Source organism: Calonectris borealis, chromosome 2, assembly GCF_964195595.1.
Source record: "Calonectris borealis chromosome 2, bCalBor7.hap1.2, whole genome shotgun sequence".
Classification (NCBI taxonomy): domain Eukaryota; kingdom Metazoa; phylum Chordata; class Aves; order Procellariiformes; family Procellariidae; genus Calonectris; species Calonectris borealis.
Genome location: NC_134313.1, coordinates 131864152 through 131886432, shown reverse-complemented (window position 1 = coordinate 131886432; position 22281 = coordinate 131864152). Strand labels below are relative to the sequence as shown.

Sequence of the window (22281 nt, the reverse complement as noted above, 5' to 3'; positions counted from 1 at the left end):
ATGCTGTGTTACTGTGTTATTCCCAAGGGAATAAGAATTTAAATTTTGAGAAAAGTCTCTGTAATATTTTGAAGATGTGAACTCTAATATTAATGATAAGTCTTCTGTATCTTTCTGCTGAGTAAGTTAGAAATTTACAGCAGAATTTTCTTGATACAGAAAAGATGCAAGTGTCAGGATTGTTAGCAAGGTTTCTTTTAGCTTGAACCTAAGTTACATACAGACCAGACTAAAGGCTGAATACATTATTCAGTTTCTAAGTAGCTACACAACTACCCTTGTTAAAGTCCATGACCTTTGGTAATACTATCATGATGTTTATTCACACTAATTTTGTGTTACAAATTGAGAAGATGGTGAAAATAACCCATTTTTTAAAATATGCATTATATAAAAATACTAAATATATTTTAAAATAATCTGAACTATTTTGTGCAATTATTCAAAAGATTGCTACCACAAATCTCCATTCTTTGCCATATATTTATTAGTCTTTCAGTCTTACAGCCTGACAAAAAATAATCTAATAATGTCATTTATATTGTTATAGGCATAAATGAGCTTTAAAGGATTACGTCCTTTGGTATTATGTTTTTCATAGTATCTTTTCTTCACTGCTTAAGTTAGTATCCTATTAGGTGAAAACTTTTTTTTTACAGTCTCTTTTCCATCATTTAATGTGACATTTACTTGAAAAATTTCATCGCAGATATGGAAGAAAATCAACTTGTACTTTGATGCATCAGGACTTCATCTCTTAAGATTTTGAACATCAGATATTTATATGTGAGTACAAGCCATTGGGAGGCTGCTTCAAACACAGTGTATTCTGTCAATCACTCTTTATACATATGGTTTGGGATTACTGAACAAACCAAAAGTAGTCAAAAGCTGTAAGCAAAAGCCTTTAATGCAAAACAGTCCTATGGAGAAGATAGTTCATTGCATTAGCGTCTTCCTCTTTTCTCTGTCCCTTTTATTAGCGACACTGCCTGCTTTGCCCGCTTAGACATCAAGGGCCAAGCAGTGAACAAAGGGGCAGTTTCATAACCAGAATATTTCAAGTGGGCAGATGCATAAAACTCATCACGTGAATTAAAACTAAGCCTTGCAGTAAAATTGTCATCGGCCAAGTTGTCTATCTGAAACACTGGCTTTTTGTCTTCTTATCTAATTTGTGTATGTGTCATACCCATCGAAAACTCATCATCTGTGGTGTCAAGAGCCGTTTTAACTTACAAATCAGTCAACAACTCATATAGCCTGGAAGGCTGCTTAGTCTGACTGAGCAAAGAATGTTTCCCGGGTTCATGGAGTGATCCACCAGCTGCCGTAGCAAGCTCCCGGACGGTGGCAAGAGCCGCTTCTTCAGGGCAGTTTGCCATTGATTCCTTTATTTGCAGAAGCAAAGGAAACATTAATTTCCTAGTGTAACAAACAGCGGTCAGTCTGCAGTGTCTGCGTAGCTACGCACACGTACAACCGCAGGAACGGAGCCTGGTGCCGATGCTAAGGAAATAACTTTTAGTTTTACATAAACAATGAGCGGTTTCAGCTCCAGTTCCTGCTGTGGGAATGACCTCCTGCGTGCAGCCCGTGACAGCGCTCTTAAGATTCCCTAGTGCCAAGAACAACTCTTACATCAGTGATGACAGGGAAGGGTGAAACAAAATAGGTCTTGACACTGAAAAATAACTTGATAAGCAAAATAAGTACAACGAGACCACAATTTGCTAATTACAAGAAAATGTCCGTCTTTTCTGAAAAATATAGTCTTTTGTACATTTTAGTTCAACATTAGACATTGTAACATGATGCTCAGGCTTGGCAGAGAGTGGTAATTCCATTTTGCAGAATTTCCAAAGTTTCTGAGTTCGGTTTGGTTCCAGTGTGGAACAAGACCCAGTGTTTCCTTTACTCTCTGAAACAGAGCTGGGATTGCCATTGGAGGCACGATGAGAGAGGTCCCCATCCCGCGCTGCCCACGGCAAGGTGCTGGGCTGCCCGTGGCAAGATGCCAGGCTCCACTTCCTTGTCACCCCATCATAAGAAAGAATGTTTTCCTCTGGGATGTATTGCTTTCAACAAGCAAATTTTGATAAAAAATTGTTTTGCTGGAATTTTCTTTCCCAGCTCTAGTGAAAGTGTACATAACAATTACATGCTAGCAAAGACTGCAGACTCAGCAGAATGAGGAAAATCAACATTTGATTTTTAACAGAGAGAAGGAATAGAGAAAAGTGGCAAACGGGAAAGCTGAATTTAATTTCAATTCCCAAGTATGTCCATCCATTTCTTTTCACAGCACTGGAGCACTGCAGAACAACCCAACTGGGGTACGACAATAACAGCAGCCTCAGGTTTATGTTGCAAGTCCTGGCTCCTGATGGCATGCCTGGCAGGGAAAGCTTTTCTCTCTGTTTTCATGCATTCGGGCCATTTGCTTTCTCTTTGCTCTCCTCGGCACCTGGGGTGATTTTCATGTCTCCCCACCTACAAAAGCAAGCTCTGGAGGGGAAAGGACAAAGCAGGAGGCTGGGGATTAAGGACCCAGAACCAAGTCCTTGAAGCTCTTTCAGCTGGTGGTAGCTGCCCTGCTGTTCAATGTCTTGGCATTTGATTCACTCTTGGTTCCCCGTAGCATTTCACTTGTCAGGTAGATCTGAGCAGCCTCAGAGCCTTCCTCCACAGCTCAACCCTCCCTGCTCTCACTTGGGTGGCATGACAAACTACCTGAGCATCGCCCAAGTGTAAGAAAAGCCTACCTCCCACTCCTCTGGGACATGGCAAAACCACAGGAACATCACTCTGGATCAGAGGCAAAGCTAACCTCTTGAGGCCAGCAGTCAGATGCTGTTCCTCCAGACTGCCTAGTGCTAACCCATGCTGTCAGCCAACCCACTGGGGGTTTCGGTGACCTGACACTCAAGTCCAACTTCTGAGAAGGCTCTAGTGTCAAATACATGGGTACTTTGTGCCTCCTTTCCTTATTATTGTATGTGCCTCCTTTCCTTATTATTTTTAGGGCCTCTAGTGGCAGAAAAAAAAGGCCTTTGTAGAGAAGATCATCTTGGAAAGCTCTTAACATGAAAGCAAGACATGAAATACCAGTATAGCCATGAACTTCAGCCAGTAAGGAATGAATGTCAAAATGCCATTTCTTTAATTAACATTCTGGATTTTCTCCAGGAAGAGTTATCTCATCTTCTTCCGTCTTATACAGGAACTGCAAAAGAATAAACTGAAATGGACCTCTCCGTTTGTGGAGGGAAGTATGCCTTTGTGCTAACCAAGGAAAATTATGGTACACTGATTTAAAAAAAAGCTATCCTTTCTTCCCTCTGGCACCCCAAAAAACATCCTACTATTCTTCTGAGCACAAGATGTCCAAATCCAGGGCTGCTACTGCATAACTCAATGAAAGACTAAAGTCTGCCAGGAAAATATCCAAGACATAAAATACATTTATAGCTACTGGTGATTGTTATTTTATGCCTGTCAGTAATCTTTTTAGCAAACAGCTATCCTCAATTATTGATATTTCATTATGGGGTTTCAAGATGACTCTGTAAATGACGGGTTTAACTCCTAATTTTCTGTTTCTCAGTAGGAATACTCTTGGTGTGACGAACACTGGAAACGTACAGCACGCTATGAAACTCCGTCGCTCCAGATAACCCTCATTTTGACCCTTGACAACAAAAAAATGTTGGTTTTTGTCTGCAGCCCTTAGCCAGATCATTCCATCTGTTCCGGTACCATTACAATCCCCCACTCTGTGTGGATCTAGTTCTGCCAGGCCAGTGATTTCCCCCTCTGAACTGAGGAGGATATTAAGCTGCAAAAAGGGCAAGAGCAATTTATACCTGCTCCTATACTAGGTCTCATCAGTGCAATTATATTATTAAAAATGTTTAAAACACACCTGCAAAATAAACAGTAAAATGAATAAAACCCCTAGATGTGGACAAAGTCTACATCCAGCAAGAACATAGGAGAGCCCTATCATTTTTTCTTGGTTTTGGCAGTAGAAAGACAATCTTAATGGAGAACACAGGAGAGCAAATAACAGCAGGAGAAATGGCAGGATGGAGGAGGTTATTTCTCAGACTGTGAGAATGTGCAGGTGGCCATTTGTTCTACTGAGACCAAGATTTCTCTTTTTCTGGCTGGACATGTCAGGAGTATGCACAGATCTGTACTTCAGGTTTCCTCCCTGCCCTATTTGAGAGGCTCATCTCGCTTAGCTTTCTGGTTGCTTTCTGCTGGACTGGCTATAATGAAAAAAATGATGGAATTTCCACCAGCAAGGTAACTATATTGTGAACTATGGACAGCCTTGGAATTGTCATTTCTTGGCAGTTATGAGCAATGAATTACAATATGCTATATCTGGGGGGAAATACTGGAAAGAGTCTGCATGGTAAAGGTCTGGATAGTGCAAGAATGAGCAAAAGTAAACAGTATTTCACATTGATAAAACACACTTGACAGGTTGAAAATACGACAGTCAGCTAGATAAGAAAGTAGAGTATTAAAGCCAGGTAGTTTCAGATTTTCTTAACAGTCATTGTGCCTCCAGGCATGGATGTAGCTCCTCAGATCTCACTAAGGCATTTTGCTCCTCAGTTGGTGTTGCACAACCGGTCAGGAGCAGCCAGAGCGTGTGGAACACGGTAGGGGTGTGTTCGGGTGCATCCGATGGTGGGGCCGACAGCCTGACCTCATGAAGCAAGTTATGGTGACTGAGGCTGATCCTAATCAGATACCTTACATCTGGATGGTATTGTAATAGAGATTGTGTAACTGCCGAACAAAATAAGTGAATAGAAAGAATCCAGCAGTAATGTACAAAAAAAAGAATCAGACTCATTACTCACTGAGTAAAGTCCCCTGAAAAATTAAGTTTTGGGGGAATCAAAACTACTCCAATTGATATCAAGTGCCAGCCTGCATGGAGGGATTGTGCAGGTTCAGAAATACTGTGATATTTTATATTGACTTCTTCAGAATGAAATTATTCATTTCATAAATGCTGAAATGTTTCAATTAACACTTTTGGACCAAACTGATTTTTATGCATTTAAAATTGCTTCCCCTCTCTCCTCCCTATTTTTCAGTTCGGCAAGAGATAAAGAAAAAACAAAACAGGAGCAGGAACTGATCAAGAGCAGTCACAGAATGCGCCCTGTGGCACTTTGAATACAGCCCTGGTCAGGACAGCCTCACGCTCTTAGAAATCAGGGTTTTGTCTGTGGTTCTGCCTCACCCTGAGCCTCAGACGCGAATGACACCGAAATGCACTTGCCGAACCTGATCTTTTGGCTGACGCTGTGAAGCAGCAATCAGACTGAGCCTGAAATATTGATGAGAGAGAGTCCTGAGGGGCAGAAAACCCAGAAATTTATTATTTACTGTACATGTCCTTTACTCTCTGTTCATGAGTAATTAATTTAAATTCTGCCCTTCTGTGGGGTGAAGTGGATCTGAAGTAACATCCCTGAAGCAGCCTGAGTTACTCCAGATTTACGCGGCTGTGGTGGATGGCAGGATCTGCCTCGGAGCATTTTATATTAGCCATGTCTCACAGGGCTCTCGGTGCCTAGAGCTCAGAGTATCCCCCACCAGTTTAATCTTCACAAACTGCCCTTGCAAGGCAACCTGCGAGTGTGTTCACAGATCTAGCACAATAATTTCTTATTCCTCGGGTTGATTAACCTGTCAGAAATGGATCTCTTTCTTCAGACCTCTGTTTTTGCAGGTGCTCCTAGTATAAGCGCCTCAATTGTACAAAAACGAACTAGACAAAATGTGCAGACGCTTTATTTGGCATGGAAAGAAACCAAGGACACGGCCCTGCTACGGTTGCAAAAATAAAAAGAGTATGGGGAACTTGGCCTTCCTCAGTGGAAACTCGACATTTGGGTGGCCCCGCTGCAGCCTGTGTGGGGCTGGCAGTCATTGTCTCTGAATGAAGAGGCTGGCTTAACCTGGATCGCTATCAAATCCCCCCTCCGTGAGACTGTGCATTTGGCAGAGGTACTGACAGAAATTCTCTGGCTGAGAAAGTGCAATCAAATCCTGTTAGGCGTAATATCTTGAGAAGGGGGTCTATTAGTTTAAAACGGTGAGAAAGTTTTGACTGCGGTTGTTTTCTCCAGTTGCTGATTTATTTGAATTCTCCTTCAGTTATGAAAATCCCCTAACTTGACAAAACTATAAAGGAAAAAAAAAAAAGGATTTGCAAGGATCAGAGTGTTTTGTAGGAACCAGATTAAATTCTTCCAGTGTGTGTCTTCTACACATCATCCCTCACTGCACAGGGATAACCATGCAGCCCTAACCACTAGGTTGCTTGCTAGGTTTACCAAGCAAGAAACAAATTCTGAGATTAGTGCCTGGAACAAACAGCTGGCGCGGGGAAAAAATCCTCCCTCTCATAAGCAGGAGGGGGTGGGCCCTGTATCAGAGCATCCCCCCCCCGCCCCACTACCCTGCACTCTCAGTGTGCGTATAGAGGAAATCCGCATAGGAAAGGCTCAGGTATCAGCCCTCTCTCCCACTCACCCTTGCTTCCACAGCAAAATCACCTCTCTAGATTGCTAAGCAGCTTGCAGTGGAGGTGTAGGGGCCACAGAAACATATTCTGATGCCCAAGGCAGGATGCCAGCTTGGTGTGCTGTCACCTGCTCTCCCTTGGGCCTTATGTCAAGGCATATTAAAAATACAGTCTTGGTTCCAGTTAACAGCAGTGCTTGAACTTCATGACCATCCCTGGCAGGGAGCATGTTTTGCTGCTTGCCATGTCCTTTTCACAGTCCTACAACGAGGGGATGCATTTGCCCGTCAGTGTGCACCATCCCAGGGTTTGGAAATTTTGCTGTCTGTCTCAACAGGAAACGGGTTAAGTTCCCGACTCCACAGCTTTTACTTGCCCAAGGAAAGCTCGCAGGCTTTGACCCCAGGCTGTTTGCAAAGCCTGTCAAAAACCATTTGTGTATGGAGATCGCAGCAGCGAATATCACAGTTAAGGCTAAAAGGCAATTCTATGCCAAGCTCATTCTAGGTCACTAACTTCCTAAGGGTATTCTTCCAAGAAATAGCTTTATCCTGAGTAGTTCTGCAAGAGGAGCAAGACCGTGAGTTACAATTAACCCCTTCTTCAAAAGGAAAAGCAAGAATTCTTCACTCTATCACATTCATCACTCATGATTTATTCAGGATAGGACTTTTTTTTTTCCCCAAGCCAATATTATAAAACAAAGTTACAAGGAAATAGTAGATTTGAATGAAAAAAAAATTCTTTGCCCTTTCAAAAAGGAGGTTATTTTATATGTGCATCTTGGGCAGTATCCACGCTCCTTTTAGAAAAGTAAATACAGTGTATTCAAATTTAAAAGAAATCTCACACTGAAACACACCACCAACTCCAGTCAAAGTCAAAGGCTTCACTGCCTGGAAAACTCAGATATCCATCAGGAAAGCCACTGTAGCAAAGACAAAGAAATACAAGAGGCACACAGATGTGTCTTTGAAGAAAGAGATGAAGCCATGTAAGAAGTGCAATATGGCTAATTAAAAAAAACATGGAAGGGAAGTAACAAATTACAAAACTAAACAAATAAAGCCAGCTAAATGATGGAAGGAGAGGAGCATTAACCAGTCTGGGACAGTCCTATCAAAATGCATGGAGTTTGCACGCCTTCATCAGCTGCCCTTAAAAGGTTGTGGCAGAACAACTACTGAGAAGGACTAGCAAAAAGACCACATGAGCTGATGATACCTGACTCAGATCACCTTGTCTTCTAAAAGACACATAGGCCATGAGCAAGAATAAGTAGGAGAAAGACATGGTTACTCTGAGGCTCAGATTCTAAAAGATTTTTCCCTTAGTTAAACATTAGTTCTAAGAGAATGTCAGCCTAGTGCTCAGCAAGTGTCAAAAAAGCACATCAAATATTAAGAATTTTTGGAAAATAAGAGAACAGAACAGAGAACAAACATCATTATGCCAATGTACACATGATGCACCTGTGTCTAGAACTGTGCACAGTTCTTATCTTCCTTCCTCTCAAAAACGGTGCAGGAGAGCTGGGGAAGGTTCAGAAAAGGGCAACAGAGACAATCACAGGTATGGAGCAGCTCCTGTGCGGAGAGTGGCTGAGTAGACAAGGACTTCACAAGCTGGAACAATAAATAACTGAGGGGAGGTAAGAAAAAATTCTTAACATTCATCAGTAGGACAGAGAGGAGAGAGCAGAAAACTGTCTCTTCCTATCCAAAGGGTGTCTTCAAACGAACTAGAGAGCAATGGGTTCAAAACAAACAAAAAGAGTTGTCTCTCTTCACAAAGTGTACTTAAATTGTGTCATTTCTTTCCATGGGATGCAGTGGGTTTTAAGTTGTGACATGGATTCAAAAAGTGATTAGACAATTTCATGGAAATATACACTTATTTGTGCTATTGAACACAAATGCTTCAGTCTCAAGAAGTCTATGACTTACAAATTGTGCAGTAGGGTATTCTGGGGAAGTATCCCCAAATGCTTGCCCTGGTCATTATTGGACTCTTCATTAGCTGCAGGGCAGTGCTGGAGATGGGGTGCTGGGCTAAGCAGACCCTTGGTCTGAGCTGGGACAGCCAGTTCTTCTGCTCTGATGCACTTACCTGTTTTGCTGCCACAGTTCATCTCGGCCTCTAGGAGAGAAGCGTTCTTTACTGGCTCTGAAATGGCACTCTGGCAGGTGGTTTGTCTGTATCTCTGCCTCCAGACTGTTTTTGTATCTAAATTCAAAGTCTGGTTCTCCTTATCAAGCTAAGGGATGTACACCAGAATCCACCAATGTGGTAACAGCTCTGCAGTACACTGGTGGTCACAGAAGCCTCTGCATAATATAAAAATTAAAATGTATTCTACCATAATGAGAGAAAAGGTAGGATAATGTAGAGTTCATATTTTATCTTCTTTCTATATTTAATTAAATGAAATGTTGATCATAAAATCTGTCACAAGCTACAAAATCAGTTCTAACCTCTGTTATGGAGTGATACAAAATGATAAATTTAAGCTGCAGTATACCTAACTCAGCTGGAGCTCGCCAGTCTCATTATTGTCTGACAGACAAAATAAATACCAGAAGATGTTTGCATTGGCTGTGCATAGGTACACAATTTCCACAGAAAGAAGGAGCAACAGGCCTATGATCAGAAATGAGAACTGTTAAGCAGTATCTTTTTCAAGACATTAAAAAACAAAACCAAAACCAACCCCCCCCTTGCAAAATGTAATTTTTTCCTAGGGAGTGTGGAATAGTTATTCTTCCTAAGATTATACCAGAAACTTATATTTTGTGTAAACAGTGTAGAACTACAAAAATGCTCAGAAATGTTGCAGCTATTTAGTGTTCTGATGAACTAGAATAACTTTTACTTGAAATAAGGAACATGTCAAAAAGTTGTTTTCTGACTTGTCCAGAAGGACTACAACTGAGACCGAAGTAAAAACATTTGCCATGGAGCAGAAAGCCTGAAGAGGGCACTGAAAGAGTGACTTCTGTGTCCGTGTATTGCCAGCTCCTGTTGATTTTACCCTGAGTCTTGTGATAGTTGCATCTTTCCCTAAAGCAACAGCTTCAGCATTCAAACAGCATGGTAAGAATCTTAGCTTTGACTTAACAGTAAAAAATGAGCACCACACAACAAAAAAGAGAACCTTGGTAGCAAAATGAAAATATGATCCCTAAAAGCTTCAATATGAAAGAATAAATTTTAAATACTTTTTTAATACTACAATTTTAAGATAAACTTAGGATCTTCAGGGGCCCAACTCATAAATTTTGAGAGCTTGGTTTCAGCAACATCAATGATCTGACTGAAAATCTGTCAGGGAACTGACTCTGAGAAGAAAATGGGACACTGAAAGTTACACTGTATGAACCACGCAACAACTGAAAATATGGAAAAGAGTAAAAAGAAAAGAAAGGCTATTCCTGCCTCAGAGCATATTGGTGGACACTGTGATCAAGGTTTTGGCTCAAAAAAAAAAAATCCACACAGGTAGAGCTCTAAAGAACTCCGAGAGCCCCACTTTCTGCTTGACCTGGTTAAAGGGCTAGATTTGCGTGTTGCAGGACGTAACCTAATGCAGAAAATACAAATTTGTTGTTCCGTTGGGTTTTTTTAGAGAGGTAATTCTTACAGTAGCTATGGTGACTGCCCGCCCGGCTGGACGACGGCACTGCCGGATGGGGCAGCTCTGCTGCTGACCGCTGCGCACCACCTCGCCTTGGGAGCGAGCTTCCCTTGGCTGGCTGTGCTCAGCGGCAGGATAAACGGCACGGCAATGATTTTCCACGACACGGCGGGAAACCTGTGCTGGACTGGTGAGCTGCCAAGAATTTTGGAGAGGGGATGTGGTATGCAAACAGATCAAAACGGTGACGGCAAGGGGTGGGAAGGAGTGATGACAGGTCACTTAAGCTTTTACCCTTTCGGTTAGTCCCTTTTGACCCACTTCTTCCCTGACAGCCGGTGACATGTGACATTCTCCCTCAGTAAGTTTGCAGACGACACCAAGTTGGGCGGGAGTGTTGATCTGCTGGAGGGTAGGAAGGCTCTGCAGAGGGACCTGGACAGGCTGGATCCATGGGCCGAGGCCAACTGTATGAGGTTCAACAAGGCCAAGTGCCGGGTCCTGCACTTCGGCCACAACAACCCCAGGCAACGCTACAGGCTTGGGGAAGAGTGGCTGGAAAGCTGCCCAGAGGAAAAGGACCTGGGGGTGCTGATTGACAGCCGGCTGAACATGAGCCGGCAGTGTGCCCAGGTGGCCAAGAAGGCCAACGGCATCCTGGCCTGTATCAGAAATAGTGTGGCCAGCAGGAGCAGGGAGGTGATTGTGCCCCTGTACTCGGCACTGGTGAGGCCACACCTCGAATCCTGTGTTCAGTTTTGGGCCCCTCACTACAAGAAGGACATGGAGGTGCTGGAGCGTGTCCAGAGGAGGGCAACGAAGCTGGTGAAGGGCCTGGAGCACAAGCCTTATGAGGAGCGGCTGAGGGAACTGGGGTTGTTTAGCCTGGAGAAGAGGAGGCTGAGGGGAGACCTCATCGCGCTCTACAACTACCTGAAAGGAGGTTGTAGTGAGGTGGGTGTTGGTCTCTTCTGCCAAGTAACTAGCGATAGGACAAGAGGAAATGTCCTCAAGTTGCACCAAGGGAGGTTTAGATTGAACATTAGGAGAAATTTCTTTACTGAAAGAGTGGTCAGGCCTTGGAACAGGCTGCCCAGGGAAGTGGTGGAGTCACCATCCCTGGAGGTATTTAAAAGACGTGTAGATGAGGCCCTTAGGGACATGGTGTAGTGGGCATGGTGGTGTTGGGTTGACGGTTGGACACGATGATCTTAGAGGTCTTTTCCAACCTGTATGATTCTATGATTCTATGATTTCCAGCTTGGCACAGCTTCTGTCAGTTGTTGCCTCTGTCACTTGCAAGGTTTGACTAGTTTCAGGGCTGATGAGCCCAGCATCTCCATGGTTACACAGGATCCTCTGGACCCTCCCCGTCTCCTCCATGCCACGGCTACTATGGAGAGACATTAAGAAATCAGCATTTTAAGTTACCGTGAATCAGAGTCAAAGCTATGTCCTAACTAAAGGGAAGGCAATCCACAAGGAACTGTGCTGGAGAAAATCATGGCAAACATTCGTTACCATGCTAAATATCTTGATAAATCCTATTTGTAAAAACATTTCAAGAAGTTTTCAGTGTAACAAATACCAACGCTTACAGTTAGCCTGATCTGAACAATAAACTGGAATAGAGGAGAGATGGAAATGGGATATGCGGAAACTGTTTTTCTTAGTGACAATACGTAGTTGTCAGTTCCTTTCTGTTTATTTGAAACCAAACAATATCTGCTTCTTGGTAGATAGACTTGGTAATCTAGGTAATGATCTTTATTAAACTGGTGTTCTGCAAAGGTCATTTTTTTTGACTGGTGCTGAGAATCTAAATTAAAAATCGTGATGGAGGGAAGAAATGCCAAGGTATTTACATAACAGTCCTTTATGACATTACGACTTCCCCGACACACAGATAAATGGCACAAGTGCAATGGCTGAAATTAGTGGCCTAACAACCTCAGCTCTTGGAGGTCCAGGGTCCCTGTCATGGACTTCAAAACTAATCATGTATGCCACTGATATACAGGCACAACGAGCCAGAAGTACATGACCTTCTCAGCAAGTTTCTTTGAAATGCAAACAAGAATCTGACTGCTCGGAGAAGCTAAGCCTCATTAATGAAGAGCAAATTACCTTCCATTTCTTCCCATAAAATTGTGGCAACAGTCTATTGCTTGTTTTCAATATTACATGGGAGTTTAGTGGTGTTTAACAGTGTTAGCAATTTCAGAGCTTGGGATCTGAAGTTGATGTTGTTCCACCCTCTCTAATCCCTAGTAAATACGACTTACTCTATTAGCGTTCACATGATGCTGTTTTCATCCCATTGGACTCCTCTGTGCAGAGTCAAAGACCTAATCAAATACATAATCAATCAATTTGCTGGTCAGATGCAAACAGCAAGCAAAAGACTTCTTTGTGTCCTACACAATTGCCTTTTCAGAAGACAAGCGAACCATTGGTTTCTAAGAATATGTAATACACAAGTAATGCGTAAGAGGCCCGCGTGCAGCGCAAAAGCCTGTGGTGCTGTGAAGAAACCTTGTGACTGAATTCCTGAAGAGGAACATTTCTGATGGGTTACTCAGATTGCCCTGACTGGTGTTTTGGAATTACACAGTATGGAAGAAATTTTAAAAAGCTGTCTGCAATCACTGGAGTCAAAAGCTTCTTAAAAGTTAACAAAACACAAAAGTGGGCAGCTCTTTGGCTTTAGCATCACTGAGCTTTTATGAAGGGTGAACTCGGTTGCTACAGAACTCCACTCCTCTCTGCAGAGCAGAAGAAGGGAAAGCAACAAACCAGCAATGGTTTTTAAACACCTCTCTCAGATGCCCAAAAGGCAACAAAAGAGAGATACAGGACATCCATCCTTGTTTTGTCTCAAGACACTGCAACGAGACTTAGTTGAGAGCAATTTATGTGGGCAAATGTGGACACATCCTTTTCTAACAAAGTCAGCCACAACACTTTACTGGTGTTATGCTGTAAAAAAGCTCCAGAAAAGCAAACATAACATATACTTCATTGAACTACTTGGTAAGAATATGCTTATCATGAAACCTTAAGCACTGACAACCGATGTAATAAAATAATTAATTTTGCTAACATTACGGTTAAAAAAAGTCATTACCTGTACCTTAGATGAACAGGGAACACTACAGAGAAACACTTCAAAGCTTATATTAGCACATGTCAAGTAAAATTCCATTGATAAGCACTTTTTACAACCATGTAGGAATTCAACTATAAGGAGTATAGATAATTTTCTATGCCAGTTTCGTAAGTCTTTATGACAGTGCCTTAACTTCATTATAAAATGAAGCATGGTCAAATTACTTCTGTAAAATCTATGCACCTTTAGAGATGCTACACCTGGCAATTTACTTTGATGTAATTACTTCAAAGTATACATTCCCTGGTGTTACATTTGAAACTTACTCTACTTAGTTTTATGTAGAAGACTTGTGGAAAAATCCTCAAGATATTTATGCAGTAGAAATTTGAATAGGAGCTTAAATAGGGTTCCTGTAAATTTGCTTTATAGCATCTATTGATAGACTGAAACACTTTTTACTAGATAACCTGAAGAAATTCCAGTATCATTACCACAGCAGCAGCAACTCAACCCCTTTGGAAATCATTGTGGCTGGTGCACAAACAGAATAAGCAATGGCCCCTTATAACCACTAGTGCAGTTTTAAATATCTTTATTTAAATAGCCAAAATAAATATTTGATAAGATACAGCTAACCAAAGTACCACAGCATTTTTTTGAAGCACAGATTATCGAAGTAACATGAGTGCCACCTTCTGGTTTAGACAGGAAAACACTTTGGGTTGTGTATTCAAAACTTATAACTGAAGAGTGCGGGTTTTTGGGTTTTTTCCTTTTTTTTTTTTTTAAATAAGTAGAATGTTCATCTTCAACATTCACAGAATGTTGTAAGAACAAAATAAGTTAAACGCAAGAATTCAGTAAGACTTGCTTATCTTTAGTGCCTGGAGCAAAATAACTATATAAATGCTGTACAAGTATTTTTCCCCATATTTAATTTCACAGGTGTCAAATCCTACTAAAACACATGAATGACTGTAATATTATATAAATATTCAAATTCAGTGGCTTGTAATACAAGAAGTAGTCTTGGAATCAATGTAGTTTGGAGTATATTCTTCCAACTCTTTTCTACCCTGAAAAAATGCCTCTTTTATTAATTAAGCAAAATGTGTGCATCTCCTATCGAGGAAGTGACAGAACCTAACAAAGGAAGACCGAAAAATTCAGCAAATGTACTACTACAAATGGCACAGAGAAGTGCAGCCCATTTTATATTTGCTGCAACAGTCAAATCACAAAGTTGTTGAGAAAATATGGGTAAACTACAATCCACTTTGAGTTCAAGTCTATTTGCACATTAGTAGCTTTGCAGGGGTAAAAAAAGTTTGACTCCGTTTATTTCATTTCACACAACACCCACAAAAGTACATCATTATTATGTCAGGGAATCATTTGATAACAGCTACCAAAGCTGTTTCAAAGCAACCACAATTAAGAAACAAATTTGCCCCAACTCAAGTGTTGCACCCACTGCAGATATAAATACAATTGCACCTTCTTTGTGCTTATAGTAGTAAAAACAGCGTTGGTTCTGGGTCTCTTTATTTTTCCCCATATTCAGTATGGGCAGGAAGCATGCAAGCCCACATCCTAGGTGATACCACACTCTGTCAAAGCTGTAATTCTGTATGGCATCATGTCACATGGACTTCTAAATTTTGTCTCCCAACATTTCACTCCCTATGCCATGTCACACTGATGTACACCCACACATTGCCTGCTTTTCTCCATAGGCTAAGAAGCCATTGCTAGATAAATGTTTTAATTTAACAGCTCTGCACACTTCTTCTGTATATTGACTTCCTGTCAATTAGGACCACACTCGTCAAGTCTTCTGGAATACATATGGCAACTTTTAAAATGTATAACCCTTTCGAACAAAACCCATTCATGTGTTGATGTCCCAGCAAATTCTCATTCAAATTATGAAGACAGCCTGTTATTGCACTTGTATCTCACAGCAGCGAGCACTTCCAGGAGGAGGACCATGTCTCTTTCCGCAGTTGCCATCCCCATACTTTCTTATTCTAAAGCAGCAACAGTTCACGTTGTATTCATCAGCACTTAATCAATTCCTTGTTTCTCAAAGGTTCTGCAATGACTTCATCACGCATGAACTGTTCCTAAAGACAGCAAGTAGAGTTTTAGTTGATTTTCATTATTTTTGGATCTCCTCTCCCTCAAAACACACCAGATAACCATCTTGTTTTCTAGCCTGGGAATAACTGGCGAGAATCTGTCTCCCAAAACATGAAAGGCGTAACATGCCTACTAGATAAGAAAAACTATTAGGCTAGCTGACAGGGCTGCTAGAGTCATAGATAGATCTTAACACCACTGATATTGTTTTGTCGGTGTTCCACCCCACGCTCAGCCAAGCAGGCATATTTTAAACCTCACACACGGCAGGAGAAGCAGACCAGAAAAACAAGAGATGAGGCAGAAGCTACAGTCACAAACAAAAGGGGCGCTAGCTCAAACAACCCTACCCCATGTTTACCAGTGACTTTTAAACGCTGCGCCTTCCTCAGGGGATGGCAGAGCGAAACTCGACTTGGCCGACTGCGCGTCGGGGGCAGTAGGCCGCAACCGTGCCCGACAGCCCCTTCCCCGCACCCACCTGGTCGTAAATGACGCGCAGGATCAAGGAGCAGCTGGGGCAGGTGGCCACGTCCTCGCCGTTCTCCAGGTCCTCCTGCAACAGCCCCCGGGAAGGAGACAGTCACCGACTCGCCGCCCGTCCGACCCACAGACGCCCGCGCCCGGCGGAGGCGAGACCGCGGCCTAACACTGTTTCCCCCCCACCCCCTCCTCCCCGCACGCCCGCCGTTACCCGCGTGATGAGGAAGCGGTCTCCGCAAGGGCACGGGTAGCTATAGGTCTCGGTCTCCTCGTCGTACTCGAAGTCCTCGATCTCCACCTCATCGTGGAAGACCGACATGGCGCCGGGGGGAAGAGACGGGACGAGGCGGAAGGGACGCAGGGGCACACCCGCCGCGGCCGCGCGCGCACCCCGTCGCGTGACGACGGGGTCGGGGGTGGGGCGAGTAGCGCCTCTCGTCACGTGATGCGGCGCCGGGTAGGGGTACTGCGGCGGGGCGCGCGCCCCGGGGGTCCGTTGGGGCTCGGGGGAGGGAGAGGCGGGTGAGGGTCAGCGCGCGAGAGCGCGAGGCGGTGTGGGAGCGGGGCCGAGGGGGCCTCCCCGGTTCGCCCCCTCCCCGCAGCGGGAGCCCCGCTCAGCGGTTCGACGGCCCGGCCACACTTTCGGACCGATGCCCTCCGCTCCTGGGCCCTGCCGGTTCCCCGTCCTGACTTCCGTCCTGCCCGGCAGGCGGCGCGGAGCAGTGATCCCTAGTGGCTGAGGGGGACGGCAGGGTACAGCCGCGACCTTGTCCCGGGCCAAGGCGGGAGGGCGGCGAGGACGCAGCCTTCCAGCCTCCTTAACGCTGCCGTGCTTCAGTCAAGCGCAGGCTTCGTGCTTCCCCCCCCGCCGTGTGCTCCTTAATGCTAGGTCAAGGGAAAAAGTTTTTTTCGGTGATGACTTTTGCAGGGGGGACAGTTTATCTAAAGGGGTATCTCTTACCGATCTATACACTTGCTTTTGGTAACAAAGATTTCCTATCCTGCTTGTTTAAGTGTCCTTGCTTCCCCCTCAACGCTCATTAACTTATGTAGTAGTTTGCTCTTCAGTGTGTTAGAGGTTAACTAAAAGTAACTCTTTCTCTTCAAGATACTGATGTAGGATTGGGGAAAAGAAGAGATGCGGTCATAGATCTCGAGCAATATTAACCCAGGGCCAGTGGGTCAGAGGGTAAGGAGAATCAATTAATTGCTTGGTTTTGATTTTAAGAGAGGAAGGAGTCATATACAAAAGAAGCACTCATTTCTGTCTGCAGAGCGAAGGAAGAAAGGGAGTATTTGGAGTGGCTGTTTCTGTAAGGACTTCGGTAAGAAAAGAAGAAAAAATAAAGGGAGAACATCCCACCAGACAGGAGTTTGGGAGGCTGAAGCGCTGCGCTTCTTGGGGGCAGCGAATTGCCAAAGAGCTGGATGAGCCAGGAAAGTTGCAGAGATGACAGATGGGGGAGAGGCTGTTCACATTTTGTAAAAGCGTGACTCAGACTTGTATGTGGTAGAGGAGAACCAGGACTCATTAAAAGAGATTTTGGAATTTATTAGTTACAGAGTAAAAATCACAATTAAGTTTTATTGTGATTTTCAGGATTGGGAAGTAATTGATGATAGTGTAAACGGAACAAGTATCTTGAACTACTGTTCAAGAGTTATTTTTAATTTAGGGTAGAGTCTCAGTCTTAAAATAGTCTGTATCAATAGGATCTTTCAGCCCTGACTTAAAAATTATAGCTGCTACAATAAAATAAGGCTGACATTTATTTTGTTTTCAGTATTATGTATGGATATTGAACTTTGTTTGTTTGTTTGTTTTACATTTTCATGTGTAGAACTGAACATACTTGCTTTCTAAAGTGGTAGCAGTGAAAATGAGAATGAGGCTGGTTTTAAGTGACTGTCAACCTTAGCAGCAGAATTAGACTGAATACATAAAATAAACAATCCAGAATCTTTGTATTGGATTTTAAAGTTAGGCCACTTATTTTACCAGAAGATGTCGCTGTGTTTAGTAGCAATTAATTACAGAACGGGTTTTGAAGGATGTGAGGTGACTTAAAAAAATATGAAAAAAGAATAATTAAATCTTTGCTTCACAGGACAAGGACTGAGAATAAAGCATCGGACTTCATGTGGTTCATTGTGATGTTGTGGTGATTTAATTAGTCACAGCTACTGGCATACACAGCTTACATAAGAATGTCCATTTTCAAACATCCTTAATTTTTACTTTGAATTAGTTAACGTGGTAGAGTGAAAAGCTTGAAAACATGAATCAAAAAGCACTTGGAAGCCTAAAAAAAGGAGGTGTAGATGGATATAACCAAGATCTGCTATCTAAAAGACTCCAGATTATAAACTGATCCCATGAATTTGAGTAACTCAATGACTTGTGAGCACTCAGGGTTTACAGACTGAACATGCTGATGTAGAGGAGTGTGACTTCTTCATTAGATGTGTGCTTTGTCTTGCTAAAATAGTTTAAGAATGTTAATACTTTTGTTACCAATAGCTTCTACACATTGGCATGCAGAAGGTGCTAAAGTATTTTGTTTAAATACAGTACTCTGTATATGCTATGGCAAAAAATGTTAAAGTAATTTTGCTCACTGGTGGTAGACGAGTTTTAAATAATTCCACTTTGAAAAGTTGCAAGCTGCTGTGGAATTAAATGCTAAAAAGCTATTAAAAATTATGGACAGTTAAAAGCTGCAGGAAGTATTTCTTATGCTTTAAAGTGGGCATTTTGAGTAGTTACAGTAAATGTATTCCATTTCTGAGCTGCCTAATTTATGAAAGCTCTGCCTCCCATTTGTACAAGATTACAAACAGGACAAATTACCAAGTGACCAGCCAATGCAGCTGTTAGTGAAAGCCTAGAGAGTATAGGCCTGATTAGTTAAACGAGCTGGATCGTTGCCATTTCAAAGGATTCAAAATGAAAAACAAAAACATTTTGAAAATAAATTACATGCTTTAAAAGAATGCAGGGAAAGAGATTTAAATGGAAGTAAAAGATTAAGAATGCTTTAAAGATGCAATGGACTGCATCGTAGAAATAATACGATAATTTGATAGGTGATGATAATATGATAGAGAATTATGCTAATCCATTTTAGGAGAAACAAAGGCAGATTTACAAGCAATGGGAAATATCTCTTGGCTTGTTATGAACCTATTCCTACACTTTGTAAGTGAAGGATATTTCTGACTTATTTTGAATATTGTACATGTCAGTTTATCTTTCTCTGTCATAGCTCCATTTGAGTACGCAGTTTTGAAGCTTCACACCATGTTTCCGCTGTAGTGCATGCAAGTGTCTGCTACTTGCTTAACTGTTTAGAGATGTAGGTATTATGTAGGATATATGGAAGTATGAGGAATTTACCTGTTTTTAAATAAACCTGTAAACAAACAGTTTATAAAATTTTCCGACCACAATAATTTACCGTTAGAAAGGGAATACATATTCAGTGTTTGATCTTCTTTCAAGCATTTAGAATCACAGATATGTTGGCTGGAAGGGACTTCTGAGGGTCATCTAGTCAAAGCTTCTGCTTGGAGCAGGACAATTGCTAGCACTGGATTAAGCCAGTCCCAGGTGTAGATCATTGTACTTCTTTAAGTTCATGAGGTTTCTGTTTCCTAGTCCTGCAGTTTCTCAGTGCCCCGTTGAAGTGAAGCTCTACCATTCAGCATGTCAGCCATCCCTCTAATTTAGTATCACCACAAGTTTGCTGATGGTACATTCTGTCTCATCATCCAAGTTACTGATAAATTTATTGAACTATATCAGCCCCAGTATCAACCCCAGGAAACTCTTACTGTTACATCAACTGAAGCAACTTGAAGCCATCAAGCCTTCAAGTCTCTCTGCCCACCCAGCCATTTTTCAACCACTCCCACAGTCCATCTGGCCTCAGCTTCCTAATGTGTGTTATAGGAGATGGTGTCAAAAACCACAGGAAGGTCGAGGTATATTGTATCCACTGCTGTCTCCTTAGCTGCGTGACCAGACGTTTCATCACAGTAGGTTTTCAAATTTGTCAAACAGAATTTGTCCTTGGTGAATCTGTGTCGAATCTCCCTGATTACTTTCTTAGCTTTCACACAACTAAGGGGACAAGCTCTGAGCATTTTTCTGGAGGCTGAGATGGTGCTGACTGGACATAAGCACTGCTGCTTGCCTCTCTTAAAAATGACGATGCATTAGTCTTTTTCCAGTCAAATGGGGACTTTCTCTGATAACTGTTTTTCATAGGTAATAGACAGTTGCCTCACAAGCGTGTCAGCTGTGTCTCTTAGCAACCTTGAGTGTAACCCATCTGGCTCTGTGCATTTGAATACATCCAGCTGCTCTAAGCAGTTCCTGGCCCCACTCCTACTTGCCCCTCTCCTTCCAAACACTACCGGTACAAGCAGAGGTTTAGGTGCAGGCTTTGCCTGTGAAGACTGAGGCAAAAAAAGTGTTGAGTACTTCAGCCTTTTCCATATCATCTGTGACAACGTTGTCTTCCCCTTCAATCGATGGATACACATTTTCACTTAACTTCTTTATGATACTTTCATACTCCTTCTTGTTACCCTATATGGCTGTTGCTAGTTTTAGCGCCAGCTGAGCTTTGGCCTTTCTGATTTAATGGAAATAAAGGATGAAAACAAGCCATGTCAAACAGTGAGTATTTTATTTAACAAATATTTATATGGATTTTTCAGGAGCTGGTGATTCTGAAGACTGCCCAGTTATCATGGCTCATGCTACTGTTTATGTGGGTTTTACCGTTCCTCAATTACTGAGAGGTACTAGCAGAATTTTTCCCACTCATCCTGCGTTGGTGGTGTTGAGGCACTCTGCTTTTTGTTACTGCACAGTGAACGGGTAGGTTATCTATCTGCAAATGCCGCTCTTTTTTTTTTAAAGAGAATGTCATGATAACACTGTCAAAATGAAGCTGACAAATGATTGAAGACCTATAAATACTTTTTTAACTCCCAATTGTATATGTATATTTAATTCTTATTTAGATTTATGTCACCTGGAATGTAGACTGGATTACACTGGCAAGTTGTTATGTTAATAGAAAGTCATATCGGTAAGGGACAGTAGCACAGTTTTCAAAATGGCAATTCTCTTTCTTTGCTTTTTGTTGCAGCACAATAAAATCAAAGAGGAAAATGGATCATTTAGAGAGGACGGCAAATAATTTTCGCCAGGAGGTTAGTGTTGTTTTCTTTAGGATGTAATTTTTTTTGGTGTGAAGAAACTGGATAATTGTATTTGATTCTTAGGCTTCATTTTCTCTTCTACTGGAGTCTGTTTTACTTCTTTTTCTCCTCCTTTTTCCTATTTGATATTGTTGTAAAGTAGGTCTATTTTGTGGTCAATGGGTGAAATGTAACGAGTTATAAAAACTGTTGGTGACACGTGATGCTGTTTATGTTGGACAAGAAATTTAATACAATTCTGGTAAAGTATGGATTATGGTAAGTAATGAAAGCACAGCAATACCCATCATCTCTACACAGGCTTCTCAGATTTTTATGGGTTTCTACAATTCTGATTCCAATTTGAGATTAAAAAATGTGGAAAATGTCCTTTTGTAACATAGGAGGTAAGATAAAAAGTGTAGAAATTTTGAAGGGGGAGATGATAGACAGTTGTAAAAAGGATCTTAGTTTGTATCTATTTTAATTCACAAGAACAAGGAAGATAGAGCATGCTTCTCCATCAAAATCCAGAAATGCTTATTCTGGATCTCAGTTTTGTGCAGTGAGCATTCTTTTTCATAATGTTCAGAGGTGAACATACTCTTGTATCTCATGTAGGTATTTCTTTTCTGTAATTAGCTAAAGTAGATATTTTGAAATTTTTAAATACTGGGAGAATATGACTTCAATTCTGAAAAACTTTTCACTAGTGAAACAGTTCTGCATTTTTCTTAGTCTTTTCAAAAGTACAGCACTTTTTTGACTGAAAAATTCCATCTTTAATTCCCAGGAGTTGGGAAACGGTGCCCAATTTTTCTCCCTTGTTCAGTTTGCTTGTCTCAGTCTTGAGTAGCCGTTCATGACAGGCCAGTCCTGCATGTATCACGCGGCAGAACAAAACTGTATGTTATCAAACACACTACACAGACGTTAATATGCATATTTCTGCATAATTAAGTCGTCCTCTGCTAGGTTTTTCCCTAACTACAGTTGAGAGTAAGTCACAGGCCAAGTGAATTCTTCTCGAAAGGAAGCTGGGTGGAGGGGATATATAGGTAACCCCAAAACTGAAGATTTGGCACTTGTGACATAGGCTGTAGATGGATGAGACAAATGCAAGCTTGTTCTGCCACT

The 22281-nt window shown here is 42.0% G+C and overlaps 2 protein-coding genes and 1 long non-coding RNA gene across 9 annotated transcripts in view; 1 reads left to right on the top strand and 2 right to left on the bottom strand.

Annotated features, from left to right (window-relative positions):
* The window catches only part of DPH3 (diphthamide biosynthesis 3), a 20033-nt gene extending 3693 nt beyond the window's left edge, over positions 1-16340 (bottom strand). The window contains exons 1-3 of one of the 2 annotated variants that reach the window (XM_075143458.1): positions 16142-16335; positions 15929-16003; positions 13881-15431 (exon numbers count right to left, since the gene is read on the bottom strand). In XM_075143458.1, coding sequence (XP_074999559.1) covers positions 15366-15431; positions 15929-16003; positions 16142-16249 — 249 coding nt within the window. In that variant the 5' untranslated portion in view covers positions 16250-16335 and the 3' untranslated portion in view covers positions 13881-15365. Of the gene's footprint in view, positions 1-13880; positions 15432-15928; positions 16004-16141 lie in introns of those variants that run through there. The other variant, XM_075143457.1, reaches the window with a different exon arrangement.
* On the bottom strand, positions 483-10540 carry LOC142079374 (uncharacterized). 2 transcript variants are annotated; one of them, XR_012672638.1, is made up of 3 exons: positions 10200-10540; positions 6591-9199; positions 483-6216 (listed from the first exon to the last, which is right to left on the bottom strand). It is a non-coding gene; the product is annotated as an uncharacterized LOC142079374 (long non-coding RNA). The 2 variants fall into 2 exon arrangements; XR_012672637.1 differs by lacking the exon at positions 483-6216 and having other exon boundaries at positions 7194-8886.
* Positions 16340-22281, top strand: part of OXNAD1 (oxidoreductase NAD binding domain containing 1) — a 19524-nt gene continuing 13582 nt past the window's right edge. For 3 of the 5 annotated variants that reach the window (XM_075143456.1, XM_075143455.1, XM_075143452.1), the window contains exons 1-4: positions 16340-16387; positions 17039-17119; positions 20656-20818; positions 21093-21156. In XM_075143456.1, coding sequence (XP_074999557.1) covers positions 20688-20818; positions 21093-21156 — 195 coding nt within the window. In that variant the 5' untranslated portion in view covers positions 16340-16387; positions 17039-17119; positions 20656-20687. Of the gene's footprint in view, positions 16388-16450; positions 16684-17038; positions 17120-20655; positions 20819-21092; positions 21157-22281 lie in introns of those variants that run through there. The other 2 variants (XM_075143453.1, XM_075143454.1) reach the window with 2 other exon arrangements.